Consider the following 24,730-nt stretch of genomic DNA (forward strand, 5'->3'; position numbering starts at 1 on the left):
AAACTGATATACACTTTTAGATGTTGATTGTCATTAATTAATCGTAGGTTTCCTGTCAATGTGCCAATATTTTAGGCCGGCTTTACGGTATTACATACAATAATATGGTTTATTTCATCCTACCCATGTGGGCATTGCCCCTATGATAGGATGGATGACCAAGATTTGCCATGTATATATAGGACCCACTTTTTTTTTTGGAAATTATATGTGTGGCAAGATCTTACCCGTTTGAAATGAAATGAGGGTATTGCCCACGTAGGTAGGATTTCATATACCCAATAATATGCATATAGAAGTAACTTAATTATGGTAGAGTATTAAATTAATTGAAGGATGGGCCTAGCTAGTAGAATCTAGCTTAGGAACTATTCTGAGATATTAATTTATGCAAGTTTATGAGACAAAGTTTGGTTCGAAGAAGACATGATGATAAATTATATATAATATAGATATCAAGATAAATCAATATATGTGGATAAAATAAATTATTATGACTAATTATTTATGAAATTTGAGACGAACGTTGCATGAAAGAATGATGTATAATATATATATATATTTTTCCGAAATACTAACAGTTTTGAGTTTATATAGAGAACAACTCTTCAATTCTGTTTTCTTGATTATATGTAGTGTCGGAAAATAATCGAGTTAATTTACAATGATAGTTCGAATTAATTTGGATATTAACCAAATTCGAATGTATTTGAAATATATTCTAAGTCAAAGTGTATTTATATTTGATAGCTTGATTTGGGCACAATTATTTATTTATCAAAATTGTGCTTTAGCACGCATTGGGCTACAAACAAATAGAATGGGCTAAAATGGAGTTCGAAACCCGGCTCAGTAGCCCATCATATGTAAGAAATTTTCTTCAAACTGAAATGCCCGGGTTTAATCAATGGATAAAACATAATTTTATTATGAGAGAGTTATGCACTCTTAACAATTTTTTTTTAAAAAAAACATAATTAAAATATCGAATCATATTTTGTATAATTTTTATTCGAATAAAATGCAGTGTTCTAAAAGACGTCGTCTAAGGTGTCGACGGTGGCCTAGCGCCTCGATTTTTACAAAAACGATGTCTATGAGCATTGTTACATTAATCGACCGCCTAGATTTATATATAATTTTTTTTAAAATTTTAATTTTTTAAGAATTATTTGTCATATTTACTCGTCAATTTGCATTGGATGAAAATAAAAAATGTATCATGAATTTTGAGTTTGATGAGAAATATGAAATTGAACAAGAATTATTAAATGTTTAAGCTAAAAAAACGCATAGGAGCCACCTAGGCAACAGTACAAGCTCACTTAGATGTTAGGCGGTGGGTGGCCGTCAAGATACCACATTTTAAAACACTGATAAAATGATACAAAATATGAAAATATAAAATTTTTAATAACATAAAATGATACGAAATTTAATCGGTTAAGCCATAAAAGGAGCATGTCTTTTATGATCAGATGGGTCGATCTGATTCATATATACATGAAAAAATAATATTTTTGATATAAAAATAATATTATTTCATGAATCGAGTTTGGTCGGAAATTCGGCTCATAAAATTAATCAATGAAACTGCCTCATTTGAGTTTTTTGTATAATAAAAATTAGAATTTACTACTTTATAATTTAAAATATTAACTGCATTGTACGTTTAGCATCCTCCTATCTGATAAATAGCGGTGGATGAACAACTTTGACATGTGTTAATAATTCCTTATTTGCACCAAGCCAACTAATTTAAGCGGTATTAAATCTCTTGTAAGTAAGTCTAACTGATATTTATCCATGATACAGATCAATTTTATTCATATTTACAATAATAAGTAATATTTTTAGTATAAAAAGTAATAATTTTTCATGAGGACCCAAATAATAGATCAGTCTCACAAAATTAACTTCTTATATCTCACACAAAAGTTTTTTTGTTCAAGCGGTTGGGCTTACGTTTTAGATGCAAGTTTTTCCTTTTTTTTTTAATCATTCCAATATAATTTTCTTAAATAAGATGTAAATCTGAAAATGATATCAATGNATGATACATATATCAAGAAAGAGAGTCGATTCACGCCGAGACTAACGAGTATAATGGATCAATCAATGGTATAATCACATCTAATTTGATATTATTTTACAGAGATTATTATTTAATCTTCGGATCGTATCTAATCATCGGCATTTTTATCCACTTAACCAAAATTATTCAAAACTTCTTTCATTCACTTAAAATTATTGGTACGAACCTTTATACATTATCTTCTTTAAAAAAAAAAACAACAATAATATTAAAACAATAATTATTGTATAATATCAAGAGCTAACCATAGCCAGTTAAGAGTGCAATGTTCCATTATACCACTAGCTATAGTCTATAGAGTATGCCATATTATTTATAATAATTTTGAATATATAATTAGACATATTAAAATTAGTTTCTAGTATAAAATTTTAATGAATAATCTTTTGAAAAATTAAGGAAAAAATAATAAATAATTTAATGTTATATTTAATTTCTTAGAGTAAAAGTTGACAAAAATATTAGTAATATATTATTTAATGCATGAAATATTATTTCAAATAGTTATTATAATATAAGAAAGAACAAATGGAGAGAGTCCAATAGAAGCTGTTTTACTTGAGCACAGCCAACCATCAAAAGGTGTCATTCACCATCGTCAACCAGTTAATTAATGGCCACCGAAGAAGTGAACCTTGCAGCGATCATCAAGAATCCATCAAACAACGCCGAGTTCATTCTTGTAAAGCAAGAGCCACCCCCGAAATTCAATGACCCTGAGTATGATTCTTATCAAGATTCGGACCTCTGGGACTTGCCTTCTGTGCAATTAAAATTAATTCTTGACAAACCATCGAGTACTTCTCCAAGGGTTCAGATTGAAGTCGAGGGCTCTTCAAGAAACTTCTGTTCCTTGAATCAATTTGACTTTGATTCAGCTCTTGATCAGGTACTTCACTTTACTGCCATTTGAGTGGTGTTTCTTTGTGGGTTCGATTGATAATTCTGACATTGTTGTTGTTAAACATGTTCTTGAAATAATGTCTTATGGAAATGATATATTGTGGAATTTTAATAATGATCGGGCTTAGAAGTGGCTCTGAGGTGTGGCTTTGTAATATCCTGTTCACTTATCACTTTTCTCATTCTTGTTAATGATTGCTGATGAGCTCTGAGAAATTTTCTCTTTTGTTCCTATATTTTCAATCGGACAGGAAAAACAATTCGGTTTTTACGTATTTTAGGTGAGTAGGCTGGGAACTGAGAAAGGCGTAACGAGGTTTGCTGATGGCAAAATTAATTTTTGCTATTTTGAAATTAAGTTGATAGGGTAAGCTATATCTGTTTTATCTTCCTTAATTATTTCACTTTTCAGGCCAGAATCGAATCGAATGGTTCTGTGAATGGATTAAATCCATTGAGTAATGTTGTTTCAAAAGTTTGTTTTTTTTAAAACTGTTACATTGTATATCTACTTGGATGCTTGTGATTGATGAACTTTTAAAATTACATTTGCACCCATCGTGCTTCCCCTTTTCGATCCAGTTTCATCATTCTACATTTGCTACTGACCCAATAGATTTGTTAGACTGAAGATATCATATATTGGAACTATTGTTTTCCGTTACTTTTAACCATTTGATAGATTGCTTATAATATGAGTAAGGCGATGCAATTAGAAGATATAATCAATCACATGAATTAGATGGGCTTAACGTCATATAAATGATCTGTTGTTTGTCTAAATATTCTCTCGCTTTAGTGTAGATTCTGGGACAAGTTGCGTTTGAGATAGCCAATGAGGTTAAGTGGAAGTTCTTAAAGCTTGTAGAGGAGCCTGAATTTGGACCTGGAATTTCTGTGAAAACTGTTTATCTTGTTGGAGAATTGGAACTTCATGATGGGAAATTAAAAGGTTTGATCGGGTTAATATTCCTGGTAACATTTATTGAATAATGAGTACTCTGATGACACATTTTGATGTCAACTTTCTTTAAGTTGAAGTCTCTGTCAAGTTTACGGGCAAGTGTATTCATAAGTTTCTTTTATGCATCAGCAAAATGCCTTGAAATTTTTATCTTAGACATTGAGTTAGAGTTATAAACTCGAGTTTGTCTGGTTTTTGAAGTTTATTGGTTCTGCTTTCTCAGGTTACTTAAAGTTGTGATTTTGTTCTTTGAAAATATTATACGGTTTTGATGTGATCAACACTCGGGGATTGATGAAATTGCAGTGTGCCAGTTGTCTTTGCTATTTTTACAATATTATAAAGCAGGAAGGTATTGGAGAAACTAACTACTTCGGTATATTTAATTGAACTTTCAAAATTAGCTCTCACTAAATAAAGTAAAAATAGATCAAAATGTGTAATTAGTACTTTCATTCATGCTCCTAATAATTTCTCATAACTTCCATAGTATATTTGTTATTCTATAAATTTCCCTTACATACCATAAATATCATTGGTTTTATTTAGATTTATTTTTTAGATGGTTATTATTATTAGCCTCTTGATGAATATTTCAAAATCGATATTTTAAAAAACATTTATGAGGTATGCACATATGCTAGTATATTTATGTGGATCACATAATTACACATGCTTTCTCTTAGGAGCGAACACACTAGAGTTTCATATTTTTTCAGATACCTTTAATTTATGTCATGTAAAAAATGACTGATGAAATCTAAATAGGAAATGGATCACTAACGAGATTTCTGTTATATGCCGCTACTATTACCACAGGTTTCTGTAAGTGGATGAGCACGGAAAGTTGTGTTGCTAAGCTTCTAGAAGTGAGGCCTAATAGTGAACGTGTAGGGCCGTTAGTTGTTCTTGGTTCAGATGGCATTCTGAACCGGTCAATGCAATCTTCAAAGCTGAACATTCCTCCCACCTTGAAATCTCAGGTATGTTTATTCGCGGCGAGGTTATGTCTGATAAGCGAAAGCAATTCTAATTTCGATGTTGATTTTAAGCTTATTTTACCCCTACATGATATCTTTCGTAAATAATCTGAACTTTTTTGAGTCAACGTCATGTTAAGTTGGCTTCATAACCAATCTACCAATTTTGACTATCACAACTATTTGTCTTTATCAACTCGTAACCTTTTCACTCGTGGCTTCGATCATCCTATGGCTGTGGTAAACCTGCGTTCAATGCTAATGTCTTGATGAACTGGATGTCCCAGTTAGAAATATCACCATGAAAAAGGGAATGCTAAGCGACTTCCAGTGTCCCTAGAGTGGAAAATGCAAAGAAGAGTCTAATCGTATGTCTTGCTTATGCTAAAATTAACTATCTTTATTGCATATTATGTTAAAAAAACATTGTAATGCATAAGAAATTTCCTGATATTGAATTATTGATATATTTAATCTTCGGGAGTATAATGTACTGGGTAAGCTCTAGTGCTCATAAAAGGATGATTTATGATTCAAATTTGCAGTAGTTTCTTCCTACATCTGAGAAAATGTAGGTGGTACATTATTATAATTTATATCCACATTCCACGGCTCCGTAACTGGGAAGACAAAATTCATGTCATATATGCTGCTGTCTTAGAGCTTTCGTTTGATTTTCACAGGAATATCCTCCTGGAGTTAAACTTATTCCCATGGCAAGCAGAACAGTGAAGCCTTTCTGCACCACAAACTTGATTGTATTTTTTCCTGAGACTAGTAGTGATGGAAGTCATGGTGATGGTTTTATTGCGTGTGGAGAAGCACTTGTTGTAGATCCTGGATGCAAATCTGCTTTATACAAAGAGGTATAAATTTTACATACATTTTTTCATACAGATGCAAGTACAACTAGTGTGATTCAAACACAATATCTTAGTTTTAGAAGATCATCTGTACCTTACTAATAGGCTACTTAGTTGTCCTATATACAGATATAGTTTGCTCAACGAGGAAAAACCAGAAAAGAGAAATGTATGATTTTGGTGATTGGTCGAACTTGCTTGCAATCCTTCTGGTACAATTTAGGTCAGTCATCTCAATGTGGAGAAACGTTTGGAAGTTGGAACAAATGTCAAACTATTATAATAATTAACTTTCCATACATGAATGAACCACAATGAAAACTGATGTTATGGAATTAAACCACATAATGTTGCTTTCTGTGACGAATAATTTATTTCAAAATATTTTTTACAAAAATTCAAGAACCATCTGGATTAACTATGATATCCGAGTTGTTACTTATAGAGGCAAAATGCTCTTCAAAAGCAATCCACATTCCAGTTCAGTAATTCTTTGATACTGGTGGATGATTAGGAATGAGATAAGACCTTGAGAGAGTATATATTGTTATAGAATATTCTAAATTTATCGTAAACAGATATATTTTAATGGCCTTTGAAATGGCTGTATTAGGATTTAGGTATTAATATTATATTTCAAATCTCGAGTACATGCTCTTTCTTTTACCTGAATTTGGTACATAAATCTGACCATTGTGTACACCCAACAGATGGATGCATTACCATTATGGCACATCTTTTCTTTCATTGACCCCATTACTAAATGTTTTATTGTGAACTATCAGCTTGAGCAAATTGTTGCTGCGCTCCCACGAAAGTTAGTTGTGTTTGTTACCCATCATCATAGTGATCACGTCGATGGTAAGGATTCCATACAGTATTCTAAACCTGAAATCTTTACTTTTGTGTCAGTCTTTTTCTTTTTATGTGATTACTCATTATTTGTGGCAATCAAGCTTCACTTGTATTATTTCTCTGAAAATTTTGTTATTTTTCCTTCTATCTCCTCTGAAGAATTGTTGAAAGGTGTCCTTTGGTTTTTGATATCTAGCTTTCTGTTACTTCCACTTCATGCTTTCCTTGTGCATGGTCATTCATCGGTCTCAACATTCTTTTAGGTCTCAAAATCATTCAGAAGTGCAATCCTGATGCGACTCTCTTGGCTCATGAAAATACTTTTGGCCGAATTAGAAAAGGTGAGATGAGCTGACTTGTAGCTTAAGTTTTTTTCCCTGTATTTTTTCTATTGCATAAAGATATCAAAGAACAAATGCTATTCTTATCGACTAGTTTGCTTTGTGCTTTCAAGCACAAACTTGTATTTTGACAAGAAAAAAGCATTGATAATCCAAATAACGTAATGAAGATCATGTTTACTTTTCAAGATCCGAAAAAGACTGATGACTTTAAAACTTGATTAACATATCTAGTTAATTAATGACCTTGATTAACATTTCTAGTTGATCAACGATCTTACAGTCACTTCTCGAGTACATTAGTCACATCTGTGTAGAAGAATGTGTAAGTTTTCTTTTTGTTCTTGTTTTTCATACGGAAATTTGGTTGAGGAGAATTCACTTCTTCTGCAGTAGATTTGATTTCACTACCAGGCCAGCTATGCCTTTGAGGCTGCATTCTCCTCGTGCCAGTTAGATCAGATATCGAAGATTTTATTAAATTTATTAAGTCAACTTGTATTCATAACTTATTTGGTTTGTCAGATCTCAATTAATTTTATTTCATTTTAAATGAAGAATGCTATTTGAAGATAACTTAATCTTTTTACAGAACAAATTTTTTTATCCTAATTTCTGAAATATTGTTTCTGGATGCAGATGATTGGTCTCTTGGGTATGTCCCAGTCCTTGGATCTGAAGAAATATGTATTGGTGGTCAATCTTTGAGACTCATTTCTGCTCCAGTAAGGTTCTTCGGTTCTTTAATCTTTATCTTCTGGTTTTGCCCTCAGATTTTTTGGTATATACAGCATTGCTATGCTGCCTCATGGTTTTTGCTGTCTTGAATCCTTTATGCTAATTCTTTTCACTCCGTTCCTCAGCATCTGTTGTACAATGTTCTTTTTATTGTTCCTTGAAGACTTATCTAACTTATGAGCTTCACTCTAATATTTTTAACAGGGGCACACAGATGGTCATATGGCTCTTCTTCATGTCAGTACAAACTCATTGATAATTGGCGATCACTGTGTAGGGTAAGAATTTTTATCATAATCTTGATGTGGCTGTTAACATGTGCATCTGATCGTCCAGCTGAAGTTTTCATGTCCAACATTTATAATATCTATATACTTGATGAACTGATCTGTGGATGTATGGTGTGTAATCAATCTCAGTCAAGGAAGTGCGGTCTTGGATGCTGCTTCTGGGGGAAATATGAGTGTAAGTGTACTGAATTATCTCTTTATTCTTGTTATGCTCTGTCGGAATTTGTGTTTGACTTCTTCGGTTTGATTTTCAGGATTATTTCCAAACATCGTACAACTTGATGGATCTCTCCCCACATGCATTGATTCCCATGCATGGTAGAGTTAATATGTGGCCGAAACACATGCTCTGTGGGAATCTCAAGTAAGAATGACAATTACCTGCTCGGTTTGCCTTTATATTTATGTTATCAAATGATCTTGGGAAGCAAGAGGTAACCACATTGTATGTACAACCGTTTATGTGGCACAACCACTAAAAATGTGTGCCTTCGGTGACTATGCAATTTAAAAGTTTTAATTTGCATTGTTGCTAAAAAATATAGCTTGTGGTGAAGCGACAGCTGCCAGATTGTACAAATTGCGTAACAAGCCTTTTGGACTATCTTTTGAAATTTCAGGAACCGAAGAAGCAGAGAATCTACCATTTTGAAGGCTATAAATGATGGAGCAAGAACTTTGTTCGACATAGTTTCATATACGTATGCTGATGTTGATCGTAGAGTCTGGTTTCATGCTTCATCAAATGTAAAACTCCATGTTGAACATCTTGCCCAACAGAATAAACTACCTGAGGTTGGTGTAGTTGCCTTTCTTCTAGAATTAACATGTTTCATATTTGCGGATGTGCCTAGATGGATTTCAAGCTCGTAAACAATTCTTCTTGCATATTGTCATCTAACTCTATGTAGTGAATGCGTTCCTTCTTTTCTGGTGATGTTTCACATTTTAAGGGTACGAATCTAAAAGTTTGGAACGAGGGTGAGACTGAGTGACTCCATAGATATTTTGGGAGTGAAACATGATCTTTGACACTCTGTTAATTTTTCAATTGGGACTTTGAATTCCAAAATAGAGCAAATAAATGTAAGTAGGTAAAATCGAGGAACTGCACAGAAACAGGAAATAGATGACGGGAGCATTCTGGATTCCTTTAACGTAAACAGAAACAAGTCGATAATCAACTTGTTGTGATCAGATCTTATGTTTCTTTTATTGTTTATTCTAGTGGAAAGTTCAACTATCTATCCATTGTCACCTGAAAATAGCGTATGAAAGTAGACTCGATTCCTCTGGAACTTGCAGGATTTCTCAATACAAAACTTCAACCGCAGTTTAGCTGAATTTGCAAAAAGTATGGGTAAACTATAAGACTTCGCAACGAAAATACTTCTCGGAACACATCGCCTACACCATCTTCTCTTAGGTTAGATGACTTACTCGTATTTTTTTAATGCAAAATCTTGTCCTCATTTATATGACATAATCAGACCAAATTCTAAACTAGCCGAGTTTTGTCCCCTTATTTTTCTGCATCTGTTGCTTTACTTCTTTATGTTTTGGTTCATATCTGATCTTGAACTCTGCTATGTCTAGGAATTCTCGATGCAGATGTTTCAATCTAGTTGTGGGTTTAAATTCGTATCACAGTGGATGGGATCATATCTGTGTAATGGATTGACTGTTAAGATTCGCCAGCTGCGGACCGGTGAAGTTGTGGGCGTCGGAGTGGTGGTGATCGCCATTGCTGCTGCTATGTACTCTGTTCGAGTTATACCAAAGTCCAAATAAACTAGTTTAGTTTAGTCAGGAAATTTAAGAATGTTGGGTAGTTTGTTGTGCTTGATATTTGTAAGAATAATGGGATCTATTTATATTTATCTAATTCTTTTTAAAACATTAGTAATTTAATACTTGGATCACCAAAATCTCAAATTTAAAACGATATCGTATTCCAAAAATTTGGACATTTCCAAGAAATTATCGTTAAATTGTAAACGGATCCTTAAGGAGCAAATAGGGACAGACAATCATAAATTTCAATGAAAATTTTTGCACCTCATGTGAATTTATTTAATATATTAATTTGGACGTCTGTAAAATAAATTAACATAATATATGGTTTTCGTTAACATATTTTACTTGTAACGACGGGCAGTGTCGTGAAATCCAATAAAAAGGAAATGAGATATTTAAATATCTTGGAAGTTATATTGTTAGACATTAAATAAAAGTGCATTACGGTGACAGTTTTTTTATAGGAAATTATTCTTAATCTGAAATTTATCATTAGCAAAGTTTGGAAAAATATTGAAATTCAAGTTTCGACCATCATTTTAAATTAAATTTTTAAAGTTTGTTTTACCAAATGAAAATATTAACTTTTGAATCTTTAGGCATCTTGAGCCCTGACAAAAGTAATTAATTAATAAGTAGATATCACGAATATTTATTTGTGAGACGCGTCAACTCTATCGATATTCACAATAAAAAATAACACTCTTAACATAAAAAGTAATATTTTTTCATGGATGATCCAAATAAGAGATCCATCTCACAAAATACAACCTGTGAGACCGGCTCACACAAGTTTTCGCCTTAATTAATTTGGTCGAAAAATGAATCATTTAATTAATTAATTGGGATGGTTAGGAACATTATATTGAAATTTTTTATGAAAGAATTTGTTAACAGGAGATTATAAATTCAAAAATTATGGGCAAAATTTTACACAATTTCTTCGACAGTTATACCAAAATTTAACTTCTTTATAATATATGATCACGCACAAATTGTGGCGTGTCAAGGTCCCCTTGTTTTCGACTTTGGAAAGTTCAAGCTATCAAATTCTGACAACTACCACGTAGCTTGACGGCCAATTGAATTCAACATTTCAATTATTATTTTATAATTGTCCAAGCACATACTATATTTCATGAAAACTATATATATGTCAAATAATTTAGTTTCCGAGCAATTTAATTGTATGTATAGTATGATAGCTAGTTTAGTTAAAATATAGCAATTTCAATCTTTTACATTTTATAACGATTCAAGTGTTATATGTTGATTATTTTTTAATATGGACAATTATTTCACTCCAATATTTACCTTCTCTTCCTCATGACCCAACCAAAAATGTTACGAGTCAGTGACAACACCTTCTTGGGTAAACATGTCGCACATGATTTGTCAAGCACGATTTATCTTATTAACGTGATTTACATGATATCATGTTAGTTTTTAAGTTTACCTTGTGTGCACTGAATGGTAGCAGCTGCGGGTTTCCATGTTATCAAAAAGAATGTTAAGATTTAGCCTTTGAGAGGATGTCTGAGTTGATGAAATAAGTGAACATTGACTAATGATCAAGAGTTCAATTCTCGTCACCAATACTTTCTTTGAGAAGCTAATATGTCGCACAAGATTTGTCCAATACGATTTAATATATTAATATGATTTGTAAACTATTACATACGCCGGGAGGTTTCTGATTGCGCAACGAAGGTGACTGCATGTTCTATCCTATTTTTAAAAAAATGTATAAATATGTTACGATTTAAACAGTATATAATTGTATCTTAAAAGTTAACACTACCGAATATCAATGTTTTATCTCTTACAGATTATTCAACTTATAAGCCACGTCAAATATATGTTGTCTTAGTCCACAAGCCTGTCCATATAAGACTAGCAAGTCAACATCAATTTCATCCTCCACAAAGGCGACTAACAAGAAATCATTGGCCGGCTATAACTAGCAAGCCTCTTCCCGTAATCTCACCACCGCAGCCGCAGCCGCAGCCGCAGCCGCAGCCGTGAAATGAAAACTCACAACCAGAATCCATTCTTCCTCGCCGGGAAACTCATAAAAACCTCATACCCACTTCGTCTGAATCTCCTCTCCTACCTCTTCCCGTTCATTTTGGGCTTAACTTGCCTCATTTTCTGCTTCCATTACAAAAGATTATCACTAAATCTCAAATATTTCACCAATGGCCAACCCTTCATCATCGTTTCTCAATCATCTCTATATCTCCAACCTGCAGCTGATCGAATCATCGTGAATACTTCGAACACAAGCAATAGATGGAGGGAGTTCCTAAAACCACCCGCCGTAATGCATGGCATGAATGATGAAGAGCTGCTGTGGAAAGCATCAATGGTTCCTAAGATTCAAGAATTTCCATTCCAGAAAGTGCGGAAGGTCGCATTCATGTTCTTGACAAGAGGGCCGGTGATTTTGGCACCGCTTTGGGAGTTGTTCTTCAAAGGGCATAAAGGGTTGTATTCAATATACGTGCATTCGGATCCATGTTTTAACGGGTCGGAGCCGAAGGGTTCTGTGTTTCATGGCAGGAGAATTCCGAGTAAGGTCAGCAAATTACATTAAGTTATCTACAATATTACATTAAATAGTTTATATTATAGTTCTCTCTCATTAATTGATTGCAAACAACAACAGCATTATAGTTCAAAGCATTATTTGCTCCAAAACAAGTCTTTCATCCAAATACAATAATGTAATTTTGATTTTACTTCATATTTTCCTTGAAAGAGAAGAATATTATTTGTAAAACACAAAAAATCATATAAGACTATGTCACATTTCAATTGTATGAGATGAATCTTCGATCCGACCCACCTCATAAAAAAAGGCATAGAACAAATCAACTAGTCTCATATGTATAATTATGTGAGACTTCTGAAAAGATATTTAATATTCATATTTGTCATTTTGGCTTGCCAATTCTGGACAGTGTCGATCCATAGCTAGTCCAATAATTGGAAAAGCTGGTATGATCAATTAAACAATAATTCAAAGATAGATATGGAGCTTAAGGCCCATTAATAATTACGTTATTTTTGTGGAGAGAAGATTTAGAATAAAGCAGGGGTTTTGGTATCTGTCTGGCTTCGTAGTCCAGCATTCTACTGTCAACATTTAAAGTCATAGCAAAATATGAACGACAACTCTCTGAAATAAGATTCAATTCCACATTCTGATACAACTTCTGTTATGAGCTGTAATTAGAGACTTTACATTTTTGCAAATTAAACTTTGTATCTAATAATTTTAAAAAATAGAATTCTAAATTATATATGCAAATAATATCAACCAAATATAGTTTTACGGTTTTTTGGGTAGAAAAACCCGCTTAGTTAAATTAGAATTTAAATAATTTTTACACACATATGTTTGCATTGGGAAAAAAATATTCTTATTCGAATTTACGATTGAAATAAGGTTGCATGGATTGATGGATTGAAAGCGAAGGATTTCAAAATCATAATAATAAAAACATTAGTTTTTTTAGGTAAACTCGTCTGACAGTGGATTTTAAACACTCAACCAGTCATTTATTTATCTTTTGAATCATTATAAAGGATTTCAGTTTAATTTCAAATCTTTCCTTCAAATACTCTCTTAAATTCAAATCTCATCGATTTAAATGCAATCTAACTTAATTTAGAATAGTTTGTAGAGCATACACTAGGTCGGTTGTAGAAATAATTAATTGTTAGTAATTAATCAAGGTGGGCATGGGTGGCCTAAATCAGCCATTTTCCATTGACTTTGTGGCTGCGCTGGACTTGCTTGTGATGCTTCCACCCCTTTTCATCAATATATATAGAAATTAGGTGAAACACAATAAATGCCCTTATTCATAAAAAGTCTATCTCTAGTGAGACTGTCTCACGGATCTATATACGTGGACAGATTGATTCGGCCTATATTTACAATGAAAAAATAATATGTTTTCGAAAAAAAGTAATATTTTTCATTATCAGAGTCAGTTTTAAGATTTATCTTATAAAATTGACGTGTGAAACAAATAGTGATATATGAATTTGTGTGTCATAGAAAACCAACTTTACTTAATATATATAAAACTTTTATCGTTTTTGGGGCTCTATCATTGGCTAAGAAGGAAGAGCAATGGCATTCATCAATTTGGTGGTATTTTAATGGAAGAATTGAGGGTATGCACAATAAAAAGAAGAAGGCGAAACACATGTGCTCTTTAATTAATGGCACACTACTTTGGCATTGGATGTTGAATATTGACAAGCACGAATCCCTACCCTTTCCATCGAACATGGGGTAGCCTTTAACCGGGATCACTTAGTGACAACTTATTAACTATTTGTTGCCCCCCACAACCTTTTGGACCACACCATATCTTTCAACTAGTAACAAAATAAGATTTTTTTTCTTTGAATCTTGTATATAGGGTGTAAACGAAGTGAATCAAATTGAATCGAATGTTGGTATAAATATAAAGTTTGAATTCTATTCGAATTAAGTATATTCGAGTTCGAGCTCGATTTGAAGCTCGAAATTTTTAATTTTTTTTGCACAAATTCGACTCGAAATGAAGTTTGAGTTTGCATTCGGCTCAAAATGTAAGAACTTATTTGCGGGCTATTTGAAATATTTCTCGGATATTAAAGTTCGATAATAAATGTTTAAAAACTCGAAATATATATATTTATAATATAAGAATATTATATTAGCGGTTCGCGAACTACCAAACAAAATAATTTTAGCTCATGTTCGGCTCGAATTTTTTTTGAAAATGTTCGAGCTCTATAAATTCAAATAAAAATCAAATATTTATCGAGTCGACTCGAAAAGCTAGCGAACTGGCTTGATTCGTTTATTACAAATGTCACATTGGTAAGGAATTTTTGTATCAATTTATTAATTGTAAAACATAGTTATGCATGCGACTAATTTTTTTAGAGATCTTTTTTTAACTTGCTGGAATATTTATTTGATGCAACTTATGAAAATTGTTAGAGATTATAAGTTACAGTACTTTGTGGATCGATGCAGGAAGTTGAATGGGGCAACGTTAACATGATTGAAGCAGAACGCAGGTTACTAGCCAATGCCCTTCTCGATTTCTCAAATCAACACTTTGTACTCCTCTCCGAGTCTTGCATTCCCCTTTACAATTTTTCAACTATCTACTCTTACTTGATGAATTCTACCCGAAGTTTCGTCGAGGTGATTGATCTACCCGGCCCTGTTGGGCGTGGTCGATACAGCCACCAGATGAATCCCATCATCAAACTTGATCAATGGAGAAAAGGATCCCAATGGTTCGGGATGAAGAGAGATCTTGCGGTAGAAGTTGTCGCGGACAACACTTATTTCCCGGTTTTCAAAAATTATTGCAATGGTTCATGTTACGCTGACGAACACTACTTGCCCACTCTCGTGAACATAAAATTTGGAGAGAGGAATTCAAACCGAGGTCTGACTTGGGTCGACTGGACGAGGGGTGGGCCCCACCCGTCGAAGTTTATAAGACCGGACGTGACTCCGGTGTTCTTGGAGAAACTTAGGAATGGTAGCGATTGTGAGTACAACGGGAAGCCGGCTCGTGTTTGTTTCTTGTTTGCAAGAAAATTCACACACCATGCATTGGAGAGGTTAATAAGGTTCGCACCAAAAGTTATGCACTTTACTGTATAGACATTTGAATAGGAAAAAAAATTACATTTTTTGTATTGTAGCTCGGATGTTATCCTTCTTTATTCATGTTGTAAGTAAATCTAAAGTCATTGTTCAATAATTTGTATTTTTTCCAATTTTAATCGTATTGTATCGTAATGACGACATGGATCCGGAAAATCATGATTTGTCACCTAAATTAAATTGCTCATATGTCTCATGCAATGTCGGCAATATGATGAAAAATATCTAAAATCGGAAGAAAAAAATACAAATTAGTGGACTAAAACCGCAAAACCGAAAACATGACAAAAAATGAACAACATGAAAGTTATGTGATCAAAAAATATAATTTATTTTGTCTTGACACTAATTTTTGGTGGGAATATGACCCCTTCAAGATATGTTAATTTTTAACTAGACCATGAGTTTAGTTATATTTTACAAGGAAAATGTACAAATTCTTAAATATGCTATTTTATTCCATAGGTTCAATATATTGTTACAATAAATTATATGTAACTGTGAATTGAAAAACGTGATTATTGACAATACAGTTGTTTTACGTTACAAGCTAAGGCATTTCAATGCAGTGTTGAAAATTTAAAGATATATATAAAATGATATTCAACTGTATAGAAGACTTAACACATGCATCAGATATATGATAATTACGTCAAATTATTATTATTATTTTGCAATTTTTCTCTTTTTTTTCTTTGAGATTATTTTGACTTCGTCGTATCGACATCTTGAGATGGAAATATTTAGATTGTATTTTATACTATAATAATATTATTATTATAGTTTTGGGAACTTACTCCTACTACCAATTACGTAATTGATTTAACACCAAGTATTACTTTATTAATTATAGATTTTGGTATGCTGACTGCATTTTTCTCACGTATCATATATCAAAATAGTGCAAAAATTTTGATAAACCGAGTTATAATCAACATCTTTTCCTAGTTCTGAACCAAATGCAACTACACATCTGATCTAAACAAAGTAAATACACAAAACCCGGCACCAAACCGATGGAAACAAGTTCTCTGGCTAAAGCATTGATAGTTCATTCGCTCGCTCTGCATGTGTCTTCAGAAACCGAGGGCGATTCTGAAACCGAATCAAGATTTTCATGAGGAGATACCTCCAATCCCCTTAACTCTTCTATCATTTTCAACACATAGTTCATCTTCGGCCTTTGATCCGGCGTAGCTTGAGTACAAGACAACGCTATCTGCAACAGCCCCACCATTTCTTCTTCGATGTCTTTATACCTCATAAGCTCCAAATCGAACACCTCAGCCGTCCATTCTTCTCTCACAACAGACTGAACCCACCTCGGTAAATCAATAACCCCACTGTAACCCGAGGCAGGACCATTATTTTCAACAGCTGAGGGGGATTTTCCAGTCAGCAGCTCTAACAACAGTACTCCAAATGAATAAACATCAGATTTTTGGGTTAGTTTACGGCCATCAAGAGCTGCTTCCGGGGCACGGTAGCCATTGGATTTTGGGACCAGAGAAGGTGAGGCAAAGACAGAGAGACCAAAATCGGACACTCTGGCGTTACCAGCTTTGTCGATAAGAATGTTTGTAGATTTGATGTTACCGTGTGTAAGTTTAAGGGATTTGCATGGGTTATGAATGAAGGCCAGTCCTCGAGCTGCTCCAGCTGCTATCTTTAATCTTGTGGTCCAGTCTAATGGTGTTCTTCCGGGCCCTCTGTTGCCTGTAAACATTCACAAAAAAAATTTGATGTGCGATGAATCAAGGTACCTCATTTATTACATAGTAACGGCTGCAACATGGTTCTTCGGATATCCGACCACATTAGAAAGCATGAGAACAAACAGCCTGAGAATTGTCGATAATAATTATAGGGGTTGTGCATACAATAAATATACACGGTATCTCTATTGTCCAACAAAACCCCAAAGGCCCAAATCACTGACCACGGCTACCAGGAATGGTATTTCAGGCAAGCCCAGGTAGACACAGGTTTCGTGTAATTTTGAAACAAATTAAAATGCTTGCCTAACTTGTTCCGTGGGGGCCGAATCAAACAGCAGAGATTCCAAGAATAAGGCAAGATTCAGCTATCAAAGGTATCAGACAAGACCATAATGCCAATAAAGTGGAACATTGACCTTATAATATACCATGAAAAAAGAACAAGAATAGCTAAACAACATAAACAGAGACACCTAACCCCTCAATCAATTTTTTAACTTTTTCCTAGGTTCAGGCTATTAATAGGATATTTTTGGATACATTTTGAGTCCAAAGCATATAGACTGAAACATAAACACTGTAGCAATTATAAAGTATCTTGTAAAGCCAATTTCAAGAAAATGAGATAGAAATTAAAAACATATTATATCAAGTAGCGTTATCATCTCCCATGACCCATATGCATCAAGATCATGACTTCATAATACCAAGCTAGTATGATCAATTCAAAAGGTACAAAAAACTTTTCTTCGTCTCCAACAAGTTTGAAAGATAACCATCATCTTCCTCTAAATAACTGAAAGTAAAGCAGGTCTAGAATTCAACCGAGAGAGCTAAATTGCATTTTCACCAACTCAGGCAAGTTACATTATAATCTAGGCATACAAATTTCTCAAGAAAATTTATTTCGAATCCGCACATATGAGAGGTTGAAAAACTTACCATGGAGTAGCCAAAACAAGTTTCCATTGGGCATGTAATCATAAACAAGCAACTTCTCATCCCTAGCAAAATAGTAAGCCTTCAAGCTCACCAAATTTGAATGCCTAAGCCTCCCCAGAATCTCCATTTGCTGTTCAAATTCCTTCTTCCCATTCACATTCAAATCTTTCAATCTCTTCACTGCCATTACATTGCCATCATCCAGTACAGCCTTATAAGCTGTCCCGAATCCACCTTTCCCTAGCATTTCAGCTGAAGCCCGCAATAAATCCTCCAGTTCAAACCTCCTTTCTCCGTCAAAGAACACCATTTTGCCCCTCTCGTTCCCCTGCTGTGCAGGATTTGGGTATGGACTCGAGGAGTACACTATTTTCTCCGCGTCCGACCCACTATTCTTTCCCGCTAGCAGTTTGTGTGAATAATTTTGCCAGAAATAGCAGTACAAAAGCAATGAAACCAATCCCAGAACCAAAACATCGCCGAGTATTATGGCTATTAAGGCCAACGAGCTGATTTTGTTCCGATGACTACTTCTAGATTTAACAGGTGGCCTAGTTTCCATCGGCATTGCTGTTGGAGATGACGCCACCGTCGTCCTCGGGCTCAGCGGCGACGCCATTGCCCCGCCGGGCCGGCTTGGGTCGCTGGAGAGCACTTTACATTTCTTCAACGGAGGCCCACAAAGAGCGGGGTTATTCAAAAACGATGATGCCGGAAAACCGGCCAGAGAAACAGGAATCTCCCCCGTTAGCCTATTACCGGAAACGTTAAAATCCTGCAGATTCGGCAGGCTCAAACCAGAAATAGGACCCGTGAACAAGTTTTCTTCCAGCTTCAACGTCAGCAAATGCGTCAACCGGTTTAAGCCCAAAGGAATACCACCCGAAAAATCGTTGTAAGACAGATCGAGGCGATATAGTTTCGTGAGCAAGGCAACTGAAACCGGGAACTCGCCAGAGAACTTGTTGTGAGAAACGAAGAGTAGTTTAAGACTAGTTAGGCTCGAAAGATCCGGAATGGGACCCGAGAACCCGTTTCCCTTCAAGCTCAGAACCCGGAGCTGAGTCAAAAGAGTGAGGGAATGCGGGAAGGTGCCGTTGAAGTTGAAATTCTCAAGGACCAAATGGGTAACCCGGTTACGAAGGCACGAAACCCCAACCCATGACCTCGTGCATGGGTCGGTTGAAGAGTTCCAGGAGGTCAGAACAACGCCGTTGGGGTCAGCAATGGATTTAAAGCGAAGAAGGGATTGGATGTCGGAATTTCCCACTGCTGCGGCGCAGTAAAACAGGAGGAGGAGGAGGAAGAAGGCCGTGGCCATTAAAGGGTTTGGTTTTCCTGCTGCCATTGTTGGTAATGATGCGTGCTTTTGTGTGTATATGTGAAACAGAAAGAGGGATGCACACTGGAAAGTGAGATGAGTGAGGAAGAAATAAAGTCGGCACTTTATTTTTAAAAAAAAAACTAAATATTATTCCATTGACAGTATTTTTCTATTCTATAATAGATGATTTTTTTACAAAACTGAACTTGATGAATCTATAAATAACAAAATAATTCAATTTATGGATCGAATCGACAAATTAATCCATGTTTTTAAAAAATGTTAATACGTAATTTTTGGAAATAATCAATTAGATGGGAAATAATTAAATCAGGAATTTTTTTCTTCCACGATTAAACATGAAAAGCCTAAAACCCACAAGCTGGTCGTGCTGGTATTCAATGTCGTAGGGTTGGGAGAAGATACTGTCAATCCATGTTTGCGAGTACAACCTTTGGATCACCGACTCTCATATGAAAACATATAGGACTTGTGTTGCACTTCACTTTGACCTTCAAAAAACAAAAAACTATCAAATCCATTCTATTCTCGTATGTCTTTCGACTCTTTCCTTTACTAAAAATTAGGATGCAATTTATTTGTTTTGTGTATTCTCAATATCATGGGTGCGAAATGGAGGGTCGGGAGTCGAAAATATATGATGTGATCGAATAAATTTGAGAATGAATTGAAAAATAATTGAAATCGGATGATACAACATGCACACTATAGAGTCGTTAGATCACGTGGTCTTACGTGAGATATTTTTGATCCAACTATGATGTTGATGTATGTGCTCTAGTAGTCCATGTTAATTTGATCTCCTAGCTCAAGCAAACACTACACAAATCTCTCATAATCATATCCCCGATGCTTGGCAGGAGACTGTGGCACTAGGGGATCCAATGTGGTGCGTGAACTTAATGCCAAGTGTGTGGGAATTTTTTTTTAAAAAAAGGGTAAAATTGTCCCAAAAGTACAATTCAGTTGGGACCACAACGAGGGAAGTGCGCTTGTGACTGATAACGGATAAAGCTGGCAATAATGCTCATTTATATATCGTGTAATATCAGGTGTGGTAATTATTATTTTCTTCAGAGCAGTTACAGACGTATATTACTACTTATTATACAATATACACATAAATAAAATAAACTACAAATTATAAGAAAACCAAAAATTCATTTCACAAAAAAAAAAGAAAACCAATATTTAATTTAATATATATACATTATTTTTACATATTCATAGGGACGAGGCATTAAATTATTAAATAATGGTGATGGCCTTTTAACTTATTTTATATGTAATTTAGCTAATTTTTAAATATCTATCTGTATATAAATACAAATATACACTCTAAAAATATAGTACCATATCTGTGCTTATATGTGTTCAAATTATACAGCTTGTTGAAATTTTTTTATAACGTGAGAATTCGTGGTTATTATTTTTTTTCATGTATAGGATAAATTCTCGGTCTAAGCCTATAGCATGAAAATCATGCTAGTTAGGTAAAGTGCTTAGTTAAAAGAGATCTAATTGTTTACAAATGAATGATGATTCCTCGATTTTTTAGAGTGTGAGTTAATATATAGAAAAATATTTTGGGCTCAAGTGTTTTTAGGAAAAATAGGAACATAAGTATAACTTTTTTGTGACGACATAACCCATAGATATAATTTTTCGATGTGTATATTAGATAAATCTTTAAACTAACGTTATAATATATAAATCATATTAAACTTTGCGAGACATGCTCCATCTAAAAATATTGATTGATAAAATGAGTCTTCTGGCCATTAAATCAAACGTAACATACATGTAACTTTAACACGTCATAGAGGCCATGAAATGGTAAAGATCCAATGATTTTGTTAGTGTCCCATAATAAAGCGCCCAATATCTTTAGGAATCCTCGAAACCTGAAAGCAACACATGAAGCTATAATAACTCGATTTCTTGTCTTCGGACAATAATATTTCAAAATTTTTTTCATTCTTATCATATGATGATCTAATTATTATATTATATTATATGTTAGGGGAAATATTTAGAAGAAATCCACGATTCTACTAATAAATTAAAGGCAAAAACTTGTGTGAGACGGTCTCACGGGTCGTATTTTGTGAGACGGATCTTTTATTTGGATCATCCATGAAAAATTGTTACTTTTTATGTCTTTTTATTGTGAATATCGGTATTGTTAACCCGTTTCACAGATAAATATTCGTGAGACCGTCTCACAAGAGACCTACTCTAAATTAAAATCCATAATTGCTTTTGAGTGGTGAAGATTTTGTTTTTCCAAAATAAATATTTTGATAGATTTTTTATATATATGATATAGTGGAAAATTCAAATGTAATAATGAGAACAAAAAGTGCAGCATGTTGGTAGTAGCAAATGTCGATGTTTTTTTTTAAGGAAAAAAAAAACGAGATCCTATACATGTGGTTGAACCATGGTCATATCGCTATTTTGATTTAGAAATAATTATGTTATTAATATCATTTATTTATTTATCTTCGTGTGATATGAAACTTGTCATCAGGGCCGTACCTCTTACGAGATGAGAGAGACCATCGTCTCAGGGTCCGGCCCTCACAGGAGCCCAAAAAAAAATCATGCACCTAAATAGTACGTGCATTGGACATTTAAAAAAAATGGACATTGACCCATCGAAAACATGATTAAATATGATGATTCTGTTCGTTTTGGATTTAATCAAATTATGTAGAGCACAAACAATAAAGCTACACGGCTCATTAATTAAATTTTTAAAAATTTTGTATGCATAAATTGTTAATATTTGTCCAATATATTTATTGTTTTATCTTGTGTCCATTCATGTTTTAAACTTTTATACTTTACTTGTCGATTATTTGGTCTCTTTTCTTGAATTTATGTAGTTGCATTTGAAAAAATAAAACACCAAAATTGTGATGCTTACCTATTTTACATATTTTTATTTTTATTTTCTTGAATAAAAAATTATATTTATTATTTAAAACAAATCATATATTTTTACAATATTGGTTCATTATATTTATCATTTTGATAGTTTATATCGATAAATTTAAATTTTAGCAACATATCTTACAATTTTTGTCAATTTCAATCTTTTTCCAATATAATTGTTTATATGACACTGCATTACGTTAGAGCCATATTGATGTTGTGACGCACGAAGAAAAAAATCGCAAAGAGATAAATATATAACTCGTAAAATATATTTTTCCTTATATTTATTGTTTGGTTATTTTTAATTTGCAAACTGAGCTTTCCGATTATTTATCACAATAAGATTTTTTTTAACATATCGCTTTAGGTCCTGTAAATCACATGTACGACTCTGCTCGTCATGATATACGAAATCATGCTTCACGAACACGATCACTTCATCCAACATATATGGGATTCTCCGTGCATGGGAAATTGTAAGAAGAGAGCGAATTAAAGTGAAATAAAGTTGGTAATGGTAAGTACAAGTGCAGCATCATTAACGTTGAATGGAATTTAGATATTGTTAAATATACATCATGTGAGCGAGGGGCCATCGTTTGGTCTAACGACAAAAGAGACAAAGTTAAGATTGTCTGATTTAATATTTATGATTATTTTACATTGAATGTCGTACTATTTCAAATTATGGCTTTACTTTTTCTTTTTTTTGGGGTCTAAAATGAGTTAATCTCATGATTTAAAGACTGGTAATTTACTTCTTTTTCGCACTTTTAACGAGCCATGAATTTATTTTCTGGTCAAAAATATATTCGAGGCCTTTATGGGTTGTAGGAGTCGGGGACTTCATGCGAAATTTACACTTTTAAACAATTCACATTAAAATGGTTAAATTAAATGTAATTACCATGAGAAATTTAAATAAAATTAATTATTATTATTTCACCATCTCACACGTACACATTTCGTTCACAAAAATAACTTTTTTCAATGCTTAATATGTTGTCTTTTTTTAATAGAAATTCAAGTAGACAAGAATAAAACTTTGTTTTCATTTTTTAAACAAAAAATTAGTACATCAACTAATGAGCATCATTCTCCAACTAATGCTGAGATTTCGGATTATGATCAACATCTCATCAAGTACCAAAGAGTTGACAGCGATGTTAATGGTTTTGTTTAATTAGATCCGGTGAAATGTATTTTATTGCGGCAATGTCATGTCAATGAAAGATATGCAATTATTCAAGCTATATTAAAGGACGTATCAACCTGTTATGAAGTATTAATGAACCAAATTAGAATAACAATATCAATGATTTCAAAAATGTTAGTTCGACAAATTTCATTTGTTTATCAGATCAGTCAGCCCAGGGTCAAAATATTTTTTGTCTACACCTCATGTCATGAAATAATTTTGGATTTGTCTAAAATACCTTTTACTAGAATGTATTCGATTGATTTCTTAAACGAAAACTGCATTTTCATTAATGAAATTAATATTTTGATTTCTGTAATGTCACATAATTTGTAGAAAAAATGTACTATTTTGGTATTTGCTCTTTAATGTTAAAAATCGTTTGTATCGAAATAGTAAGCTCGTGCTTAGTATTTATAAATAATTGTTAATATCCAATAATTAACCGTTGCTTATGAGGGAATTGGGATTGGAGAAGGTTTCCAGCCCAAGTGAAAAAATAACAGAAGCCCATCTCTTGTTAGGAACCACAAATAACAATACAATTTTGAATATGGGCTTCCCAGTGGTCGAATTCGTTGGATCCAGCCCAAATCTGGTTAGCTACACACCAGCGTTCGAAACAAGATCACAGAATAAACTCGTAACTTCTCTGTATCATTTTGCCACCGAACACCTCACTATATGCACGTGTACATTTTCTGAAACCTAACTAAGAAATTTGAAGGTGTAATATACATATACATCTATATTTGTACAACACAAAAAATTCAATGTAAAAATTCAATTTGTCAAAATCTCGTTATGTATTGAATACAAAATCTCGCGATATAACAATAAAATCTCGCGATATAATGGTTATAAATATCGTTGTAACGATATATTGATTGTATCTTTAGCATTATTCAATTAATAACAAAACGTCAGGCGTCGAGTATGCTCGTCTGAAAAGTAATCTCATACCAGAGTCCAGCAAGAACATTTTGTTTTTGTTTGATATATGATTTGTTATATAGATGATACATGTAACATGTAATTAGGCGCATGCTGCATATTTGAGAAAATT

General features: G+C 33.5%; 3 protein-coding genes across 4 annotated transcripts; 2 read left to right on the forward strand and 1 right to left on the reverse strand.

The window, feature by feature from the left end:
- Window positions 1-2,627: 2,627 nt before the first annotated feature.
- LOC140979754 (uncharacterized) lies at window positions 2,628-9,957 on the forward strand. 2 transcript variants are annotated; one of them, XR_012175802.1, is made up of 13 exons: window positions 2,628-2,984; window positions 3,803-3,950; window positions 4,782-4,945; window positions 5,626-5,808; window positions 6,591-6,666; window positions 6,924-7,001; window positions 7,641-7,726; window positions 7,944-8,017; window positions 8,159-8,204; window positions 8,284-8,393; window positions 8,650-8,824; window positions 9,335-9,455; window positions 9,626-9,957. XR_012175802.1 is itself a non-coding variant. In XM_073445309.1 (12 exons), exons 1-12 carry the CDS (start codon window positions 2,709-2,711, stop codon window positions 9,818-9,820), a joined length of 1,611 nt encoding a protein of 536 aa, XP_073301410.1. In that variant the 5' UTR covers window positions 2,628-2,708; the 3' UTR covers window positions 9,821-9,957. The 2 variants fall into 2 exon arrangements, 1 of the variants encoding a protein (XP_073301410.1); XM_073445309.1 differs by lacking the exon at window positions 9,335-9,455.
- Window positions 9,958-11,736: 1,779 nt separating this feature from the next.
- Window positions 11,737-15,705, forward strand: LOC140978767 (glycosyltransferase BC10-like). Its single transcript, XM_073443991.1, has 2 exons — window positions 11,737-12,404; window positions 14,871-15,705. Exons 1-2 carry the CDS (start codon window positions 11,853-11,855, stop codon window positions 15,513-15,515), a joined length of 1,197 nt encoding a protein of 398 aa, XP_073300092.1. The 5' UTR covers window positions 11,737-11,852; the 3' UTR covers window positions 15,516-15,705.
- A 683-nt stretch (window positions 15,706-16,388) lies between these two features.
- LOC140979755 (probable leucine-rich repeat receptor-like protein kinase At1g68400) lies at window positions 16,389-19,600 on the reverse strand. Its single transcript, XM_073445310.1, has 2 exons — window positions 18,179-19,600; window positions 16,389-17,234 (listed from the first exon to the last, which is right to left on the reverse strand). Exons 1-2 carry the CDS (start codon window positions 19,524-19,526, stop codon window positions 16,570-16,572), a joined length of 2,013 nt encoding a protein of 670 aa, XP_073301411.1. The 5' UTR covers window positions 19,527-19,600; the 3' UTR covers window positions 16,389-16,569.
- Window positions 19,601-24,730: the final 5,130 nt, after the last annotated feature.

Source organism: Primulina huaijiensis, chromosome 6 (genome assembly GCF_012295235.1).
Source record: "Primulina huaijiensis isolate GDHJ02 chromosome 6, ASM1229523v2, whole genome shotgun sequence".
In the NCBI taxonomy this organism is placed as follows: Eukaryota; Viridiplantae; Streptophyta; class Magnoliopsida; order Lamiales; family Gesneriaceae; genus Primulina; species Primulina huaijiensis.